Below are 17,396 nucleotides of genomic sequence, written 5' to 3'. Positions count from 1 at the left end.
ACGCACGGAAGACGTCAAACGCCATGGAACCTGAGCCCACAGACAAGACTCCTAAGCAGGAGCCGCAGAGCGCAAACACCCTCGAAGCGGGCAGCAAGGACAAGGCTTCACTCAAGACCCCGGAGCCCAGGAGGGCGTCCGCGAAGTCGGGGAGGTCGACGCCCAACCGATCGAAACGCTCGAGCCAGCAGCGACAACTGAAAGCGGGAAAGCCGCAAGGAGAACGTGCCTCTTCAGGGTCTGCCGAGCAGCACGGTACGGTTCGCAAGGAAACAGCTGGCGAACAAGACAAGGTGAGAGTGAATTCATTGCGACATGTAGCTTTACCTGGACTCTTTATTTAGGCCTGATTCACGCAGTTCTCGTACGTCCCGTCCCTTCACCTTTACGGCGCCGGCGTTTGTTAGGGGCACCGCTGTCCCCTCGCGTATACGGGACGTCGGCGATGACAATTATAATCATTGGCGAACGCTGTAATATCCCGTTTTGTATAGGAGAACCCGGTGAAGAAATTTTCTGTGTAAGCTATACTGCCACGTTGCCGTGACGGTGATGACTGAGACACGACCAGATGTGCGCCCTAAGAAGTTCACTTTTCATTGGTCGAGGTTGGAACTTACCCAGCGAATCAAGTAACACTCAGACCAGAACGACGACAGTGTTGCAATTTTAGCAATTTTGTCTCTCCATATTCAGCGACGTTTTCGTTCTGTTTAGCGACAAATGTTTTCTATATAGCGACCAGCGACGTTTCTTGACGACATGACAGAACGATTGGTGACTTGCTTGCACAGAAAGTTGCTTCTTAAGTGGCTTTCTAAAGTACACTTTAAAGTTCAAAATCTACAGGTATAGGTAGAAGAAATAGGCGGTACGGCGTGTGGGCTTTGTGACCAAACGCTGTGGTTAATTGCGCCGAAGGATTTCAACTGCGCTCTTTATTAAACCCATTGCCCAAATGCTGCTGGCATTGTATTGTTTTACTAAATACGTTCCATTGGAGGTCATTCGCAAGCGTGGCAGTAACTTATCGAAATTTACTGCAGTGAATTTTATGGCAGCATTTAGATCAGCTGCAGAAAGGCGTACATATCGGAGCGACTGGGTTGGTTCACGGGAATCCGCACGCACTGCTTCCATTCCGCACGGCTTTGGTACAAATCAATAATGCAGGGTAATCGGGAGGACAAAGGAGCAGAAACGTAGTGTTTGACCTTTATAATGGTCGCGTAAATATCACCGCGTTACGATAAGGAGATGGGTGTCGTCGTGGATTATCGATGTTCTTCAACGAATGCCGACAAGTATAGAAATTTCGGGCATAACGTAGAACAAGTGCTTCATAGCCCTCGGAAAACCAGGTTACCTGTGATATTCTTCTTAAACCGTGCTGGGGGTATTTGCAACCTTACAAGGCGGTAGCAAAAGCGTAATTTCAATTGTAACCGTCCGTATGTCTGTAACTATAGTATAGTAAGACCGCCCCGGTGGCTTAGCGACTATAATATGCCGTTACGCTGCCAAGGTCGAGGGTGCGATGTCAAATACCGGGCGCGATGGCCGCCTTTTGATGGGGGCGAAATGCAAGATAGCCTGTGTACCGTGCCTTTGGTACGCGTTAAAAGACCCCAGGAGGACAAAATTAATTCGGAATCCCGCGCTACGGCGTACCTCACAGTGATATTGCGGGTTTGGCACACAGAACCCAACAATTTCATTTCAATTAGTGAAGTAAAGGTCCTCTGCTACACCCTTCTTTTAAGTTCGACGTCAATTCCTAATCATCTACACGGACACTATAGATGAAAGTGACATGATTAGGTTGATGCGTCACGTCATGTTCGCCCATATAATGAATTGTTCCAAAGCGCCTACAATATTGAAAATTCACGCTACACGGTTCAAGCGACAGTGGCTTTACAGCAAGATCTCGCGAAACTTTAATGACTTCGTCGTCTAAGTTTGGTGACACACTCGAAAAAAAAAAAAAGAATGGCAACGCTGCTCCTAGGTTCCAGCGTAATCGCTTGTGCTCGCAAATGCGTTCAAGAATGTACAACACTACTCGCGTCACGCGCGCGATCTGGTGAGACAGGGCTATTCCTCACTATATAGAAACGTAGAGAACATTCGAGGGAGTACCGATACATTAACGCGCGTCCTTCGCTGAGCGATTACATTATAACAATGATTGGCCGGTGAAAAACGATCGACAAAAGCCATTAACGATTTACACGCGCGCCTAAACGATCTTACTGCCTATTTTTCCGGGATTTCGCTCTTCGTTAGAATTGTACGTTCGAAAACAGAGCATGCTCCGTGCACTCACGTTTACACCCCTACACTTGGCAATTTGAAATAAATAAATAAATGAATAAATAAATAAATAAATAAATAAATAAATAAATAAATAAATAAATAAATACCAGGCGCCAACCGGTACGTTACGATTGTGGTGAGCAAAAGCCAAATGGATAACGAAAGACAGGCAACCTTGTGGGAAGGACAAGGCTCGAACCTAGGGCGAGGTGGTAAGTCACATTAAAATAGAGGACAGTCTAGAAGACCTGAAGAAAAGACGCATACGGTGCTGGCTTTTGTGTTTCTAGCGATGCAGGGATCATATGTAGTAGCTTACTTGGAAATGAAAAGAAACAAAGGTGTCTTATGAAACAAGACGGCGGGAATATTTAGTGACGATTCACGAGGCGCATTTGAAATCTTGAGAATTCTGATTTATACAAGGAATCAGCGCAACGACATTGATGAGTTAGTCACGCACTCGGGAATGCAAGGCTGGCTATATTGTATTTAGTGTGTTGAGTGTGCACACACAACGTACGTGAGCACTGGGTTGCCTTCTTAAGGTGGTCGTGTGACAAACGGGTTGAGACAGTCTTCCTCCAGCGCTGACAACAGTGTACGGCGGTTTTTTTTGCTACGACCAGGAGGCCACGCCAGTGACCCCGCAAGACCGGCTTTCCAAAGCACCGACACCTCGACCGGAAAGTGGATCGCCACCAAGAAGTCGCAGTCGTACACGGAGCACGACTCCGGTACCGACTCCGGTACCCGGCAGCGCGGTAATCGCCAGCGACAGCGCCGCCGTAGCGTCCAAAGAACCCCGGCCTACCTTTACCGTGGAAGATACGCATACTCCCGCCACTCTAGTCGCTGGCCAGCAGGTTCTACCCGAGCAGGACCCGAGACCCGAAAGTGCAGCCAAGCCAGCTCCTGGCACGCAACAAGGCCCACAGATCCCGAAACCACCCGTGATGGTTGCGGTGATAGATCCCAATGAACCGGGCAGGCCTTCGGAGAATCCACTCAGGGTGAGCTACGTTAATTCGCCTGCACCGTGCCACTATCAGTCCTATGCGGTGCACTCGAGCAACGACTCATTATTCGGCGCGAAGGTTCGGAGGCGAAGGAGATTTGGAGTTCTAACTGTGATCGATGCGGCTCGACGTACAGCCACTTCTGTTACGTGTAAGGCGTTTCGTCACCATCGTATCCCACGTGTTATTGTTGCGTTAAGCCTGAAAGACGGAAATGCGTGTAGTGAGTGAATGCTGCCATGGAACCCATGGCGACCTCGTACCATGTGAAAAGTACCGCCAATCAAATAGCAATCAAGTGCACTTTTGTTCGGTGATGTAACTGTGAATTTTGAAGGACTGCGAAGAGAAGATAACGAAGGCTAACGAAGGCCCCCGCTATCACGTGGCTTGGAAACTGCAGTTTAGAAACGACTGCTTTCGTTGAACGGGTATTCTTCGTAATTTACGGGTAAGCACGGCGCCAAAGCCAAACTGTTCACGCTTTCACAACGCCCGGCCGCAAGCTCACGTGCGTCTCATTTCGGAGTTTCCCATTTGTTTCAGTGCCTGTACACGCCCGAGGGTGGCTTGAAGCCGATGGCCTACGCCGTGTTCGCCTTCATCTGGCTCGCCTTCATGGCACTATTGTTCTACTTCTTGATTCGGCAAAGCTCCGAAAGGACTGGCCCCGGCGTCTGCGATACGGCGGCGTGCGAGGCCTACTCCAGGCTGCTGCTCGCCTCCATCAACTCGTCGGTCAAGCCGTGCGAAAGCTTCAGCCGCTACGTCTGCGACGGCTGGCGCAGCGGCCACGACCTGAGCGTCGGCGAGGACACCATTCTCGCGGCACTCGACCGGGTGTATCGTTCGGCGGCGGACAGCGAGGTGCCGGCCAACGGTCAGAACGCGATGCAGCGCGCGACCGCCTTCTACCTGAGCTGCGCGTGCGTCGGCAGGGGCGAGTGCGACGAGCTGCAGAAGGTGAAGGCGGCGCTGCGAGAGGCGGGCATCGTCTGGCCCCACAGGGCACGCAGTCCGGCTGTAGTGAAGACGCTCCTTTACACGTCCATGAGACTGCGCTGGGCCAGCCTCCTCGACCTCGAGGTTGTGCCGCGCAAGACGGACACGCACATTTACCTACGAATACCGGCATCGTTCTTTAGCCTGTGTTCCAAGCTCGCGGAGCACCAGCGTTCGCCTGGCGCTCGGAAACGATACTACGACGTTCTGAGATATAACTTCAAGAGCGAAGGAGACATCGTTACGGATGAAGACATCGTGGCATTTGAGGATACCCACAGCGTGGAGCTTGGCATTGTGGGCGTTTTAAATAGCGACATGAGCACAAAAATCGGCACGACAACCAGTGACTTGTACATGTACGGGCCTTCCAAGGGCCATCAAGGGATTTGGATTGACGCTTTGCGTGACTACGGCGTCAAGGTGGGCGAAAATGACGACATCGTGTTCATGACCAATACTCCCACTTTCGTGACTCATTTCATCGCGATGTGGGATCGAAGCCGTGAGGAGAACATGCACATGTTCCTTTCCTGGGGCACCGTCCAGGTGGCGGCACTGTTCTCGAACCAGATGTTGCAGGCCAACTTCTACGGCAGCGCGTCAAAAGCAAGGGTCGGTCATGGCGCGTACTGCTTCAGCAAGACGCTCCTCTTCGTTGGCGACGAGGCACTTTACGCGTAAGATAATTTGTGTGGCTCATAGAAGTACCGGGTGTCTCAGCTAACTTGTGGCAAGCGTTTAAAAACATCACGAATGCGCTACGCGTAACCAGCATTGCTTGGTGTGTTATTTAGTGACCCCAAGCACTTTTGCTGTGAGCTTATGTCAATAATTAACAAATTTTTATCTAACCGAAATGAAAATACTGATATAAGCTAAATATTGCTGCAACATAATTGCTACGATACGATGATAAGATTACTACACATATGACCTACGGCTTGTTAAGGGCAAATGTGCGGCACAATTTCATACGTGGACATATGTTGCCCTAAAGTATGGTCATAGATGGCTATGTGAAACACCTATCTATTTGAAATGTATTTAGTTATAACTAGTGTTTGCAGATGCTTATTTTTCACGTAACTTTCTATAAACGAAACAAATTCGCATGGGCCGCATTGTCGCGCGTAGTTTTATACCAACTCATGAAACATACTTTAAGGTACACGTGACAAGTTTCGACAAAGGAAACCTGTACGGTTTCCCTAAAGCTTTCGCTTCTGAACGAAAGTTTATTCTGGTATGGGAATCGAACGCTGCACTATCGCATGCCAAGGTAGTCGCTCTGCCTTCCACCAAGTTTCTCGAGCATGCGGATTTTCCTATCTCATTTATTTGATCTTTCATATGTAAAAAGGAGCGGTGCAGCGGTGGCGTAGAGGTAGAACACCCGCCTCGCGTGCAAGAGGTCCGTGGTTCGACTCCCGGTGCCGCGCAATTTTCCACCGGATTAAAAAAAAAACGCGTGTTGATAAAATTGCATAAACAGGCCTGGAGTGTGGCCTGATCCCGGTGGCCAATCCTGCTCACCAGAGCAGGATTTGCCACCCTGGTGCAGTACTTGGCCACAACCTCCTATATGAACTCAACAATCGAACCCCGGCCCCTCAGTCCCCAGCAGCTGCGAAGCAACTGGCCACGGCGGCGGTCAGACCTACGACGCAGCAGAGGGTGCTAAGAAAGTACATGACCGGGGGGTAGTTGGAGAAGTACGGGAGAGGCCTTTGCCTGCAGTGGGCGTAACCAGGCTGATGATGTAACAAGGTGCCAGATCTTTGAAATGGTGAAATTGAAATATTGCTGCATAATTCAAAGCATACTTGGCGCTGGGGTATTTTAATAATATGAATAAATTTTATCTACTCGTTCGAATTCATTACAATCAGCAACGCGGTCGGGCGTGCCGTCGAAAGGATCTTTATTTCCTTTTTTTGCAAACTGAAACACAACCTCGGTGACCTCATTCGGTGCCAGGCGTCATGTTTGTGACACAATTCTTTAAACCGTCGGATTTCAATAGCCGATTAACTTACATAGAAAAAAAAATGCACAAGAAGGATCTTGTTTTCTACATTATGTACTTTGATATTACCATTGTCACATTGAAAGTTTGTTACAGTCTATTGCAATTATTGCTACCCTAAGTAACAATTATTAACAGCGAACGTGTCAACCTGCTCCCACCGCGTACTTCCACGCTACGTACCCGTGTCATGCTCTCGCCAGGTAACAATTAACGCAGAATTCCGTCAGATTTGGAACGTGCCTTCAGGAAGCAGGTTTTCTTTGCCGCCGGCGTCTAGCCAAGAACATCAGTCAAGATTAAAACAAAATTAGCGTTTGTTAGGCATCTAACATGATTTTACATTAGCTTTGCTCCACCCGTTGGGAGACGATGCAGCGGTAATGGAAGCCGTATAGCTGTCCTGCGTCCAGAATCTGAGCACGCTCACAAAAACGAAGTTGCCGTTCAGGTACCGGGGCGAATTCCTGCCAGAGGAGTCGGGTCACGTGGCCGAGACGGTCGTCTCGGACGTTCGCCGTGCCCTGCAAAGCCGCGTTCGCAATTGGAGTCGATACAACGGCAGCGCCACCATCGTCGGCGACTGGTCCTCCACGAAAACAGCGCTCAAGTACTTGCACGAAGAGGGCAGGAGCAACGCCCGCGCGGAGGCCCTGCCAACGAGTGCGTCACCGTTTGCCTTGATCTCGGAATACTGCAGCTCAGCTATGAATCCGTAATGGTAACAGCGCGAACAGTGCCCTTTCACTCCGTCGCCATATTAACGCGACAGCGTTAAGGAGCTCGTGTCGCAGAAAAGCCAGTGTCGTCGGCGTCGGCCGTGAGCGATAAATCCCGGCAGGCACTTCATGAATAAAAAACAACTTGTAAGTTGGGCCGGGTGGGAATCGAACCAGGGTCTCCGGAGTGTGAGACGGAGACGCTACCACTCAGCCACGAGTTTTTTTTTTTTTTTTTTTTTCTTTATTGCCTCGCCTTTCACAGAGTTTACGAGATCAGAAGAACAGATTAACAAGATAATAGTGCCGAGAACCGTCAGCTGTTTGCTGACTACAAGCCATCAGTATTTCGGCATCTGCAACAACATTTCTAATCTTGGAACCCACTCTGGTACATACGACTGCACCTTCTGCACTTCGACAAAATGGGACACCGATTCGCAAAAATATTCGCGAACCGGTCTAGCGTCAATATCCGCATTGTGTACAGCCGTCCGAGTTCGCCATATACTGTGCAGGCCCAGAAGACAAAAAAAAAAGCCACGAGTTCAATGCTTCAAAGCGGTACAAAAGCGCCTCCAGTGAATGCGATGTTGCCTTAGAAACGAGCCGTAGATAGTTATACTGCGGTGTATATCGGTAATTATGAACATGTAACCTACAGAAGTCGCAGTTACACGAGTAGCGAAGTGCGTTTCCGCTGCATTCCTTCTGCGCTTTCCGCACATGCAGAGCCATCTTGCGACAAACACAGAAGACCCCCTCCTTTCCATGTACGGCGCTGCCCCGACAGGTGGCACGCCACGCGCACATTGGGGTAGAGTCACTGGAAAAACATTGGGGTTGTGCGGGGACAGGTGCGAGGCGCGTCGCGGCTCGGACCCCCTCTCCCCTGACGACATTTCTCCTTGCTCCCTCACGGGTTGCAGAATCAAGCGTCCTTCCATTCTTTAGATCACTATCTCTCTGCCCGTGCCGATCACGACGTTTGGCTGGCGTGCATCGTTTCCCCCTCCGAGACACCGAGTTCTCTGGTTCGTTCCGCTTGCTCAGGCGCACGTTTCGTTGCCGCGCCGAACGCTGCGTTGCTCGACGCTCACCGCGTCCGATGCGGGGCGCCTCGTAAGTGATCGCTGCGCCGTAGCTCATTGTCTGACACACCTTGGCGGGTCGACGGGAACGCTGTCGCGTTCCACTCTTGAAGGCGAAGCTTAAGCGTCCTCCAATTTTTGTTCGCGCTGTTACCATTACGAATGCACACCAACTCGGCCAACTTTCCACTTTGATACAGCTATGCGATGGCAATGGCATTATGCATTCTACGCGACATATAATTACCTTGAACGGCCGCGGAGGCCCAGCGGTTTAGCCATTCTGCTGCCAAGTTGGTGGTCGCGGATTTGATTCACACGCGTGGCGGCCACGTCTCAGGAGTGGCGGAATGTAAGACCCCTCTTGCAGCTAGGTTTAGGTGCCCGTCGGAGAACCCTGGGTGCTGACAACTGCTGACTCAGAGCCCCATTCTTGGTTCGTAACATCAAAACGATTCGGTTAGTCTGGACGAGTGTGAATTATTACGAGTTTGGTGCCAACCCCTGCGCAAACGTTTTGCCAACGCCTGCACGACCACGCCATATCATATAAAAAGCCATGTCAAGAACTGTCGTACGGTTTTATGGAGGCTCATTACACAACCAACTGCGTAAGAAATCGTTATGCAAAGTATGATTGAAAATTTTTTATTAGAAATATAGTTGTGCTTGTTGGGGCACGAAAGAAACGCGAAAGTTCGGGTTCTGAGAAAATGTGCAATAAAGAATTGAAACACCTCTAGCAGCTTACAAAAGAAAAATATAAAACAGCTAAATGCCACCAACTTAGTAGTATGTCTCCTCCTGACTCTTGTTGTTGTCTAATATTGTCCATCGAACACATCATTTAATTTTCTAGGTTGTTTATGAAGCACCAGCATTGTAGCTGCAGACCTTCACATTGAGCGGCTGGTGAATATCGTACGAAAAAAGATTTTACTTTGTAAAGGCCATGTTCTATTGTAACTGGTTTCAAAACGTCAATTCTGTCTTTCTCAACGTCAATGGAATGACAGAGAACGTCAGATACCGTAAACAGGACAATCTGAGGTTTCGAATGTGTGCCCTTGGTTTCCCTTTGCCAACTCGTACTATTGAAGCACTTACTCAGGGTAAGGCAATGTCTAACACAGTGCCAAAATCTATCATTGTTACCTTCCGTTGTAGATACTTATACCAGAATACCGCAGGCCCGTTTTCTACATCAATGACCAACCTTCAAAACACTTCCTGGAGCGCTTTCGTCACCGCGTCCTTGGCGCACGCTGACTTCCGTGTATTGATTCCCGATAACTTATGTTTCCCTCACCTTCACACTCCCATCTTTTGCCATAATGTAGCTACTCGCATAGATGAGAAAACTACACCGTACAAACATCTCAGAGAAAGGCAATTTGCTATTCATTTAACCCACACAAACGCCAGGCTAGTGTAGAACATGTTTTAAACGTAGTGCGTCTCCGTTCTGAGAGTTTGTTTTGAAGCCTTATTAGTTCTTTTAACATGATGTTAACGTTAGAAAAAGTAGGAAATGCCACACAATCCGATAATGTTTTTTTTTGGTTACACATTTTACCGCTGCTTTTCCTAGTATACATTAATGATATAATAGCATGCACTTACGACAGCGTAAATATTAAATTGCTCGCGGGTGGCTGCTTACATTACAAAGTGATTAACGATACTAATGACGAAGTAATTCCGAATAAAAGTCTTACAGCGATTTCTGACTGGTGCGATACCTGGGACGTGAAACCTAATGAAGAAAAACAGTTTTTATGCGCATAAACAACAAAAAACATACTCTACCATATCAATACACTATTAACCAATCAGCAGTCACTGAAGCCGACTCTTTTGAATATTTAAATGCAACAATCAACAATCGCTTGAACTGGTCGCAACACATCGATGTTTGTGCGTCTGCTTGGCGTAAACTTGACCTGCTAAGACACACGCTGGAGCACTCACCTCCATCCGTGAAACTCGACGTTCAACACACTGGTAAGGTCGAGGTTAGAATATGCTTGCGTCGTCTGGGACCCTTTCACGAAAATAAGCATTAACAGACTGGAAAACATAAACAGACTTGCCGTCCGCTTCATATTTAATTGCTTTGCAGGTCGCGACTGCCCATCTCATTTGATGAATGAAAATAACATTGCCATCCTGGAATCCCGAAGAAAGGTAGCACGTCTAAAATTGATTTCCCGCCTCTGGAAATGTTACAACTTGATCACTCATCTTATCTCCATTCCCTATCAGCCAGACCTACTAGGAATCATAATTCCGGCAAGATAACCCCTACTTTTGCGGGCACTAACTGCCTCGAGTTTTCCTTTTTTTTTTCAATAGCAATCAACGAATGCAACTCCCTGGCAGCCGATGTATTTCTGTCCAAAAACGTACCATATGCCGCGGAAAAACTGCATTTGTAGTAAAAGTAGGTGCGTACGCAAGCACCTAACATGCGCGTCAAGAAGGATGTTGTCTATCCTCGCTGCGTTAAGCTTGACAAGTCTGCATTGCTTGTTGCAAATCTTTCTTCGCTCTTACTTTTTCCACAAAAATTCTCATTTCTATTTTATGCACTTCCTTGCACTGTACATCGATGTTTTTATTACGACGACAACGTTTTTTTTTATTATTATTATTTTCCCTTCTCCTTAGGATGTTTGTATTTCGTATCAATACTGTGTAAACAAATACACTCCTGCCTGGGCCACGTGTTGGCCTGCAGTATTCTGTAATAAAATAATAAAACCCACCCGCATCTTAAGTTTTGATTTCGCAGACAGTGGGTGGGGTGGGATGCTTTCCTTGGCTTGATTAGGTGTTGCCGTCCTATGGCTGTGATTATATATATATATATATATATATATATATATATATATATATATATATATATATATATATATATATATATATATATATATATATATATATATATACATCATCAGGAAGTGTTTCGGAAATTGGTAATTGATGAGGAAAATGCCTGCGGTATTCTGGTATAAGTATCCAACTGGATACACTGGAAGGAAACAATTGTAAATTTTGGCACTCTGTCAGGCATTGTCTGACATGACGAGCTTTCGAGCGATTAGTGCGGTGCAAAATATTCGCGGTTTCGCTTCGACGGGATGTTTACGCTGTGTTCTTTGACGTCGTTGTCTCCAAAGGCCTACTCCAGGCAGACATGGGCATGTCGCTGGTGGACAACTGGCGTCTGATTCCGCGGGCTGCTCTGTCCGACCCGACATTCAGTCGGGTGTCGAGCGCCGTCGAGAAGCTGCAGGTGTACGTGCTCCTAAACGGCAGCGTACCGCAGGGACCCGACCTGTCCCTGTTGCCGTACGCGTTCAGCTTTCCATACTTCGACGCAAAGGCCTCGGCCGCCTTCAACTACGCCGGAGTGGGTAGCCTTGTTGCGCAGGGGCTCGGCGAGCTGCTCCTGGATGCTTACTCCAAGCCCGAAATAGACCCCGCCGTCAAGACGTACCTGGAGTGCATGCAAGGCGGCTCTCTGTCTTCGGTGAGTACGGAATGAACTTTCAGCGAGGGTTATCGAACAGCTGCCACGAGTGGAAACCGCTCGAATCGGTGATCGTAACATTTGCATACCTTGCACGCGCCGCTGCTCTCCGCACAGTACAAACGGAGAGACGGCAGATAGAGGCGAAAAGAAGAAAAAGAAAACAGCGCATCTGTGCGACCTTGCAGAATCGCAATCTGATTCCGTGAGAAGAAGAAGAAGGAAAACTATTAAAAAGAATGGTCCGGCATCTTTGATTGTGGTGGCCTCAGATAGCGGCTCGAAGTCCGTGGACTCGGGCGGCGTCTTCGGCTTGCTGAAGATGCCGCCCGAGACGCCGCCCGTTGCACGCAGTAAATGGAAGCTCAGAAATTATTTGCAACAATTGCAGTTGGGTCTGAAACGTTAAGCCTGCTTGACTCATCACCTCTAGCATATTTCCGCCGAATGTGAGCTCAATGCACCGTACAGTTCTTCTAGGGATCTGGGAACGGCCGTATGACGCTTTGTAGAAATTGTTAACATTTTCTACAAATCCCGTAATTACCTGACGCACCTGAAACCTTGCCCGCCCATCACGCATAATATGCTCCTTGTTCCCGAGGACATCTGGACAAATTCCTTCGTGGGTCTTAAAATACGCTTGTTGGCTGTGGAACGCTTGAACAGGTAGTCTTTACAAAGCTGTAAGTTACGCAAGCACACCTACTATAAACCTACTTCGCGCCCCGCATATAACGCACGAATAGAGGAAGAAATCGAGTATTCAAAAATTTTGAAATTTGGTATTTACCCTATGCACACTTCAAGCTTTCATTACTCGTTATCCGTAATAACGTGGCCTCAATTCTCTCGAAGTGAACAATTCCTCGCATTTTCCCTTCCGTTCTTCCTGAGTAACGGAAAAACGATGTACGTGTTTCACGCAACGATTTTAAATTTTTTCACGCAACGACATTCATTAGGAGCTAAGCAATTACTGCTTAGCTCCTAATGAGGCCACACACTTCATAATTTGCCCGCGCGTTGACCGTAACATGTCTCACGCACACACGCGAGCAAAAGTACACGGACCACAGGGTCTCCGAAAAAACTAAATTTCTTTGTATTTAACATGCATAAACTGAAATTGACGAGCACGTTGGAAATTTAGCAATGCCAAGTCTGGACTGCAGTCCTCAATTTCAAATTGCATTCACAGGCAGAGGGAAAGAATCGGCTTTATCGCGCAATCCCTGGTCCGTATACTTTTGCTCACGGGTGTACCTACTAACGTACACGCAATGAATGATCTATATTCTTCAGGACATCGTGAATAGACGCGGGCAACGTTTTCGGGCATTTCTAGTCGCACAAAAACCATTGCTGTAATAGTTTATCCCCTGCCGGACGTGGGGATGGATGCCACACCCCAATGTAAACATGCATTGCAACCGAACCCGCAAGCCATGGAAGTTAAACGCGTCGTTCGCAATTCATGCGGGATTGTTCGGCACACGCCGCCGTTCCGAGGTATGGACGTCAGCGCCAGAGTTGCGGAGTGGGGCTTTTCATTCCATCCACTCCATTCCGGAGAGTTGAGATTCCCATAATTCCACTCCTTCTAACTCCTCGCCATGCTTAAAGTTGGATCATTCCCACCCCTGCAGTGGCTTATAGTTAATAAATTCCGTACCTCCAAGTTTAATAAGTGTGAAACAATTTCTCTATAATTACTTAACACTTGAGCCTTTGCGTGTGTAGTAAGTGAAAAGCATACTTTGGTGTCTTAACAACGTTTCAAATAATGATCCGTACTATTTCGTCGCAAAAGAAGCAAACGCGCTCAGTGCACTTTACCTTCGCAGTGCGTTGTTGCCTGTAATAAATATCTACTGTTATTGACAGTAGATACATGTGTTCGGTGCGCATGTTGAAGTCTCGAATAAGTGGCGTTATTGCAAAATGCGTTCAGTTCTTGCGACCATAATACACGCATATCTACAAAACATGCCAGTTTCGGAAAAATGGACCAGCAGCTTCTCACGCGGTGACTTTTTTTCCAAGTTCCTCCCACCTGAGAACAAGTGAATAAAAAGAAAAAGAAAGAAAGCAAAGGCACAGTCACTTTCTAGGCTTCTTCAAATCAATAAAAATAAAAATTAAAAAAGCTCTATAGTGACTGACGCCTTCATAAGCACTTTCGTTTCATGGTGCTTACACAGTTTTTTTTTATATTTAGGATTAAGCCTAATGTTTTCTTTAGCCAAATAATTTTAGACAGCAAGGTGCAGCGATCTGGCAAATACTATTAGCCTACAGCTACCGACTCGTGACCGCTGAAGTTAGCGTCAATTTAGCTGCTCACACGCTTGGCGGTTCATGACAACATCGCACGCGGCGACACAAGCAAGGTTTGCCTTCTAAATAAAATCCATCCGCCATATCCAAAAATCAGTACTACTTATGCAACAGTATTTATTCGAGTAAAGCAAAGTACAAAATAATATTACATCGTTGTGCGTGTCGTGCGTCCAGCCAGATTAATCTGTCGCTTATATGGCTAAAATAAAAGCGAAACACATTCACATATTTTTTCTTAAAGAGGCTATCATTTGTTTAAACTGCACTAGCATATTAACGGTCACCATATATTCTAGCACACCTCTCTGACCACCTGTTATCTCGCCCTCTCAGTCCTATACAGTGTCCAATCGCTTGCTCTTGCTACAATAATTCTGCACAACTAAAAGATGCTGTGTTTAAAATCACTTCAACATTGTAACGCAGAAAGGCTTCTGGGTCTTCGGAAATGCAGAATACTGTGTCGCTTATCTTTATCGTGACTGAGGTCACCTATTGGTAGATACCGGAAGATACGGTTTTTCGTAAGTATTGAGAAATTTAATAAAATTGACCTAGTCTACTTTATTCTAATCCGCAAATTCACCCGCTTTGAAGACTCGCTTACAATCACATTTAGTGCTCCACGAATGTCTGCCCATTCCAACTTCATCCCAGAATCCCGGGCTCTCATTCCATTCCCATTGCATCTTCCCGACTGATACCGTGACACCATTTCCATTCCATCCCGGGTGTTTAATATGGTGGAATGGTTCTGGAATAATCGCAACTCCGGTCAATGCATGTATTTCAGAGGTCGCGGCAGGCAATAGGATAGATTTAGATTTTGCGCAGCCATAGATATGGTACGAAAACCGCCGGTCGTATAAAAGAATGCGGAAGGAGTCAAGAAAGCAGGCTGGGCTCGGGGCTCAGGGTATGCAAATGCACTTGGTTGTGCTATTGCTAAGACAGCGCACACGGACGACGTTGTGCATGTCGCAACATGGCCTCAGAAAAGGGGCGGCGCGTGCTGTTTTCCTAGCGCTCCGACGTATCGGAGGCCATCATCGCAAAAGAGGCTTTGGGACGATGGCGGTGTCCACTACGAAACTTACGTGTTGTCGATGTAAATGCGTTAAGAGCCGGGCGAAAAGCTAAGGTAGGAGATTTTCTTTTACGCGCAAGCGGACATGCTCTGTCTGTGCAATCGGCGTGATTAAGCCGAAGGCCGCCGAACTGGGAGAGGGAAGCGAGCGCCGAAGGAGGAGGGCACCTGAAGGTGGAGAGGAGGAACGCGCACGGAGGAAGAAAGGGAGGAGCGTGCGGTGAAGGGGGAGGAGGCGGAACGTCGTGGAGGAGGAGGTTCAGCGGAGGCGCGCTGGGTTCACCGCCTCTGGCAATTATTACCACCGTAGTTGCTACGGACTCTATGTACGCTATGAATGTGCCGGGTTGATCTGGCGGTTGAGAGGCTGAGTGTCTAGCAAGAAGGACGGAGCAGCAACGCAAGCGGCGGCAGGCCGAGCGCGAGTCAACCGACACCGAAGTCGTCAGCAAGCGCTAGGCACAAGCTGAATGAGACCGACAAAAGGCGTGGGCTGAGCGTGCCAAGGAGACTCGCGAAAAACATGCTAGGTAGCTTGCGACAACGCGGGTGTGCCAGGCAAGATGGCATAGCTTATAAACTCCGGAACACCACCCATACGTTCGCGCATAACCCGCGTTCGCGAAGTTAAACGTCGCCATATTTCCTCTTTATTCTGGTGCCACTGGATAGCCGCAAAAGCACTTACACATGTTTCGTATCCTCATCTGTGCCATAAGCTTCTCACCACTGTTCTTGCCGTGACAACCATAATGAACGGCCCTCGTCCACGTGACATTGCAGCGTCGACGTCTCAAGCTGTGCCTTCGCCTGATTCGGCGTTGCCGTTTCACCATAGCTCGTGAGATGTTTAGTGCATATTTATTACAATAATAAAGTTGCTACCTGTGCGGTGCGTAAACCTTGATATTGTGTGAGCTTTCACGTTGCATAAGATGGAAATGACACAACTGTATGCGTCGCATTTCGTTTCGCAGAGTTTATGTGACCGCTTCACGAAAACGTCGCTTCACGCAAGTTTCCAGTTGAATATGCGTAATGTTTGTCATTCTCTTCTTCACATGTCACCGGAAGACTTGTCGTACAAATGCGCCTCTTCACAGCCAATTCTGCTTCTGCATGCAGCTCAATAAAAGCAGCTGGGCTCGATACCTGGATCCCATCTCCCTGAAGACGAGCCTGGACGCGTACCGGTCCAGCAGCGGCGCGTCCGACGACAATCCTGCCGAGGGCCTGGAGTTCCTCTCTCGAGACCAGCTGTTCTTCGTGGCCGCGTGTTACACGCGCTGCAGCGGCGGCGCCTCACGCTCCGGCGGCTTCGCGCATGCGCAGTGCGACGCTACCTTTAAGCACGTCAAAGAGTTCGCCGACGTGTTCGGCTGCCCGTCCCAGTCGCCCATGAACCCGGAGCAGAGGTGCACGCTGCTCTGACCGAATGGCACTGACGACTACGACGACTTGGCTTTTCAGCGAAATTGGTCAAGTTTTGTATACTTGTGACAAATCTAAAATTTCCGTATGAACGCTATCTTCGGTACGCTTCGTGCTGTCAGGAAGATAACGTTGTGCTACACATTTTTTTTTTTTGCCTTCTCATTAGGACTTGTGTTTCGCAGCAGCTCGTGCCGACAGCCTTTCGGACGAAAGACATTCAGGCTTCGGGAAGGCGTTCGCTTGTATTGTAACGAGAATTATCGTTTCCGGTCGGGTATATTGGCAGGGTTTATTTTCGGCATTAATAGTCACTTACGCAGGGAATGACTGCTCATACTGCCAAAATGCTTGCTGTGGAAAAATATTTGTCGAGTTCCTGTTATCGTTTCCTTTTTTTTTCTGAGTGCAAGAGCTGACGTCGAAGTTAAGTAAATTAACAATGTGCTGCTTCGTCCGGTGTTTAAAGCCTGACATTCATTTTCAGCTGAGAAGGGAAATTCGTACGTCAAACACAGCATAACGGAAAGTTGCTGCGAGACTATACCCCCCCCCCCCACGTCGAAAAAGGAAAGTGAAAAAACCAATTCCCTGAGTTTGCTGCTTGCACAAGATAGTCCCATTAGCACCAAGGCAAGAGTTGCGCAACGACTGCATAGCATAGCATAGCACAGCATAGCATAGCATAGCATACGCTTCTCGAAGCTGAAGTTATTAGGCAAAGTTTAGGAAAGAAGGGTGTAAACGATGAACTCATGACATTCCACATAAAATACATATGTATACCTTCGCAAGAAAATGAATCCAGGTGGACCTTTACG

At 47.9% G+C, this 17,396-nt stretch overlaps 1 protein-coding gene across 1 annotated transcript; it reads left to right on the top strand.

Annotated features, from left to right (window-relative positions):
• Nucleotides 1-4: 4 nt before the first annotated feature.
• Nucleotides 5-17,029, top strand: LOC126518305 (neprilysin-1-like). Its single transcript, XM_050168149.3, has 6 exons — nucleotides 5-293; nucleotides 2,949-3,332; nucleotides 3,885-5,020; nucleotides 6,821-7,032; nucleotides 11,362-11,714; nucleotides 16,270-17,029. Exons 1-6 carry the CDS (start codon nucleotides 24-26, stop codon nucleotides 16,573-16,575), a joined length of 2,661 nt encoding a protein of 886 aa, XP_050024106.3. The 5' UTR covers nucleotides 5-23; the 3' UTR covers nucleotides 16,576-17,029.
• Nucleotides 17,030-17,396: the final 367 nt, after the last annotated feature.

The sequence above is a fragment of the Dermacentor andersoni genome, chromosome 11, assembly GCF_023375885.2.
Source record: "Dermacentor andersoni chromosome 11, qqDerAnde1_hic_scaffold, whole genome shotgun sequence".
Lineage (NCBI taxonomy): Eukaryota > Metazoa > Arthropoda > Arachnida > Ixodida > Ixodidae > Dermacentor > Dermacentor andersoni.
The sequence above is the reverse complement of the archived record's forward strand: the minus strand, read 5'-3'. Positions and strand labels throughout refer to the sequence as shown.

Excerpts from the sequence above, each read along its gene's own strand:
- LOC126518305 (XM_050168149.3), top strand. The coding sequence starts at position 24 with ATGGAACCTGAGCCCACAGACAAGACTCCTAAGCAGGAGCCGCAGAGC. Across the intron at positions 3,333-3,884 it reads CTTCGGAGAATCCACTCAGG|TGCCTGTACACGCCCGAGGG; the intron begins GTGAGCTACGTT and ends CATTTGTTTCAG. Across the intron at positions 7,033-11,361 it reads CGCGGAGGCCCTGCCAACGA|GCCTACTCCAGGCAGACATG; the intron begins GTGCGTCACCGT and ends TTGTCTCCAAAG.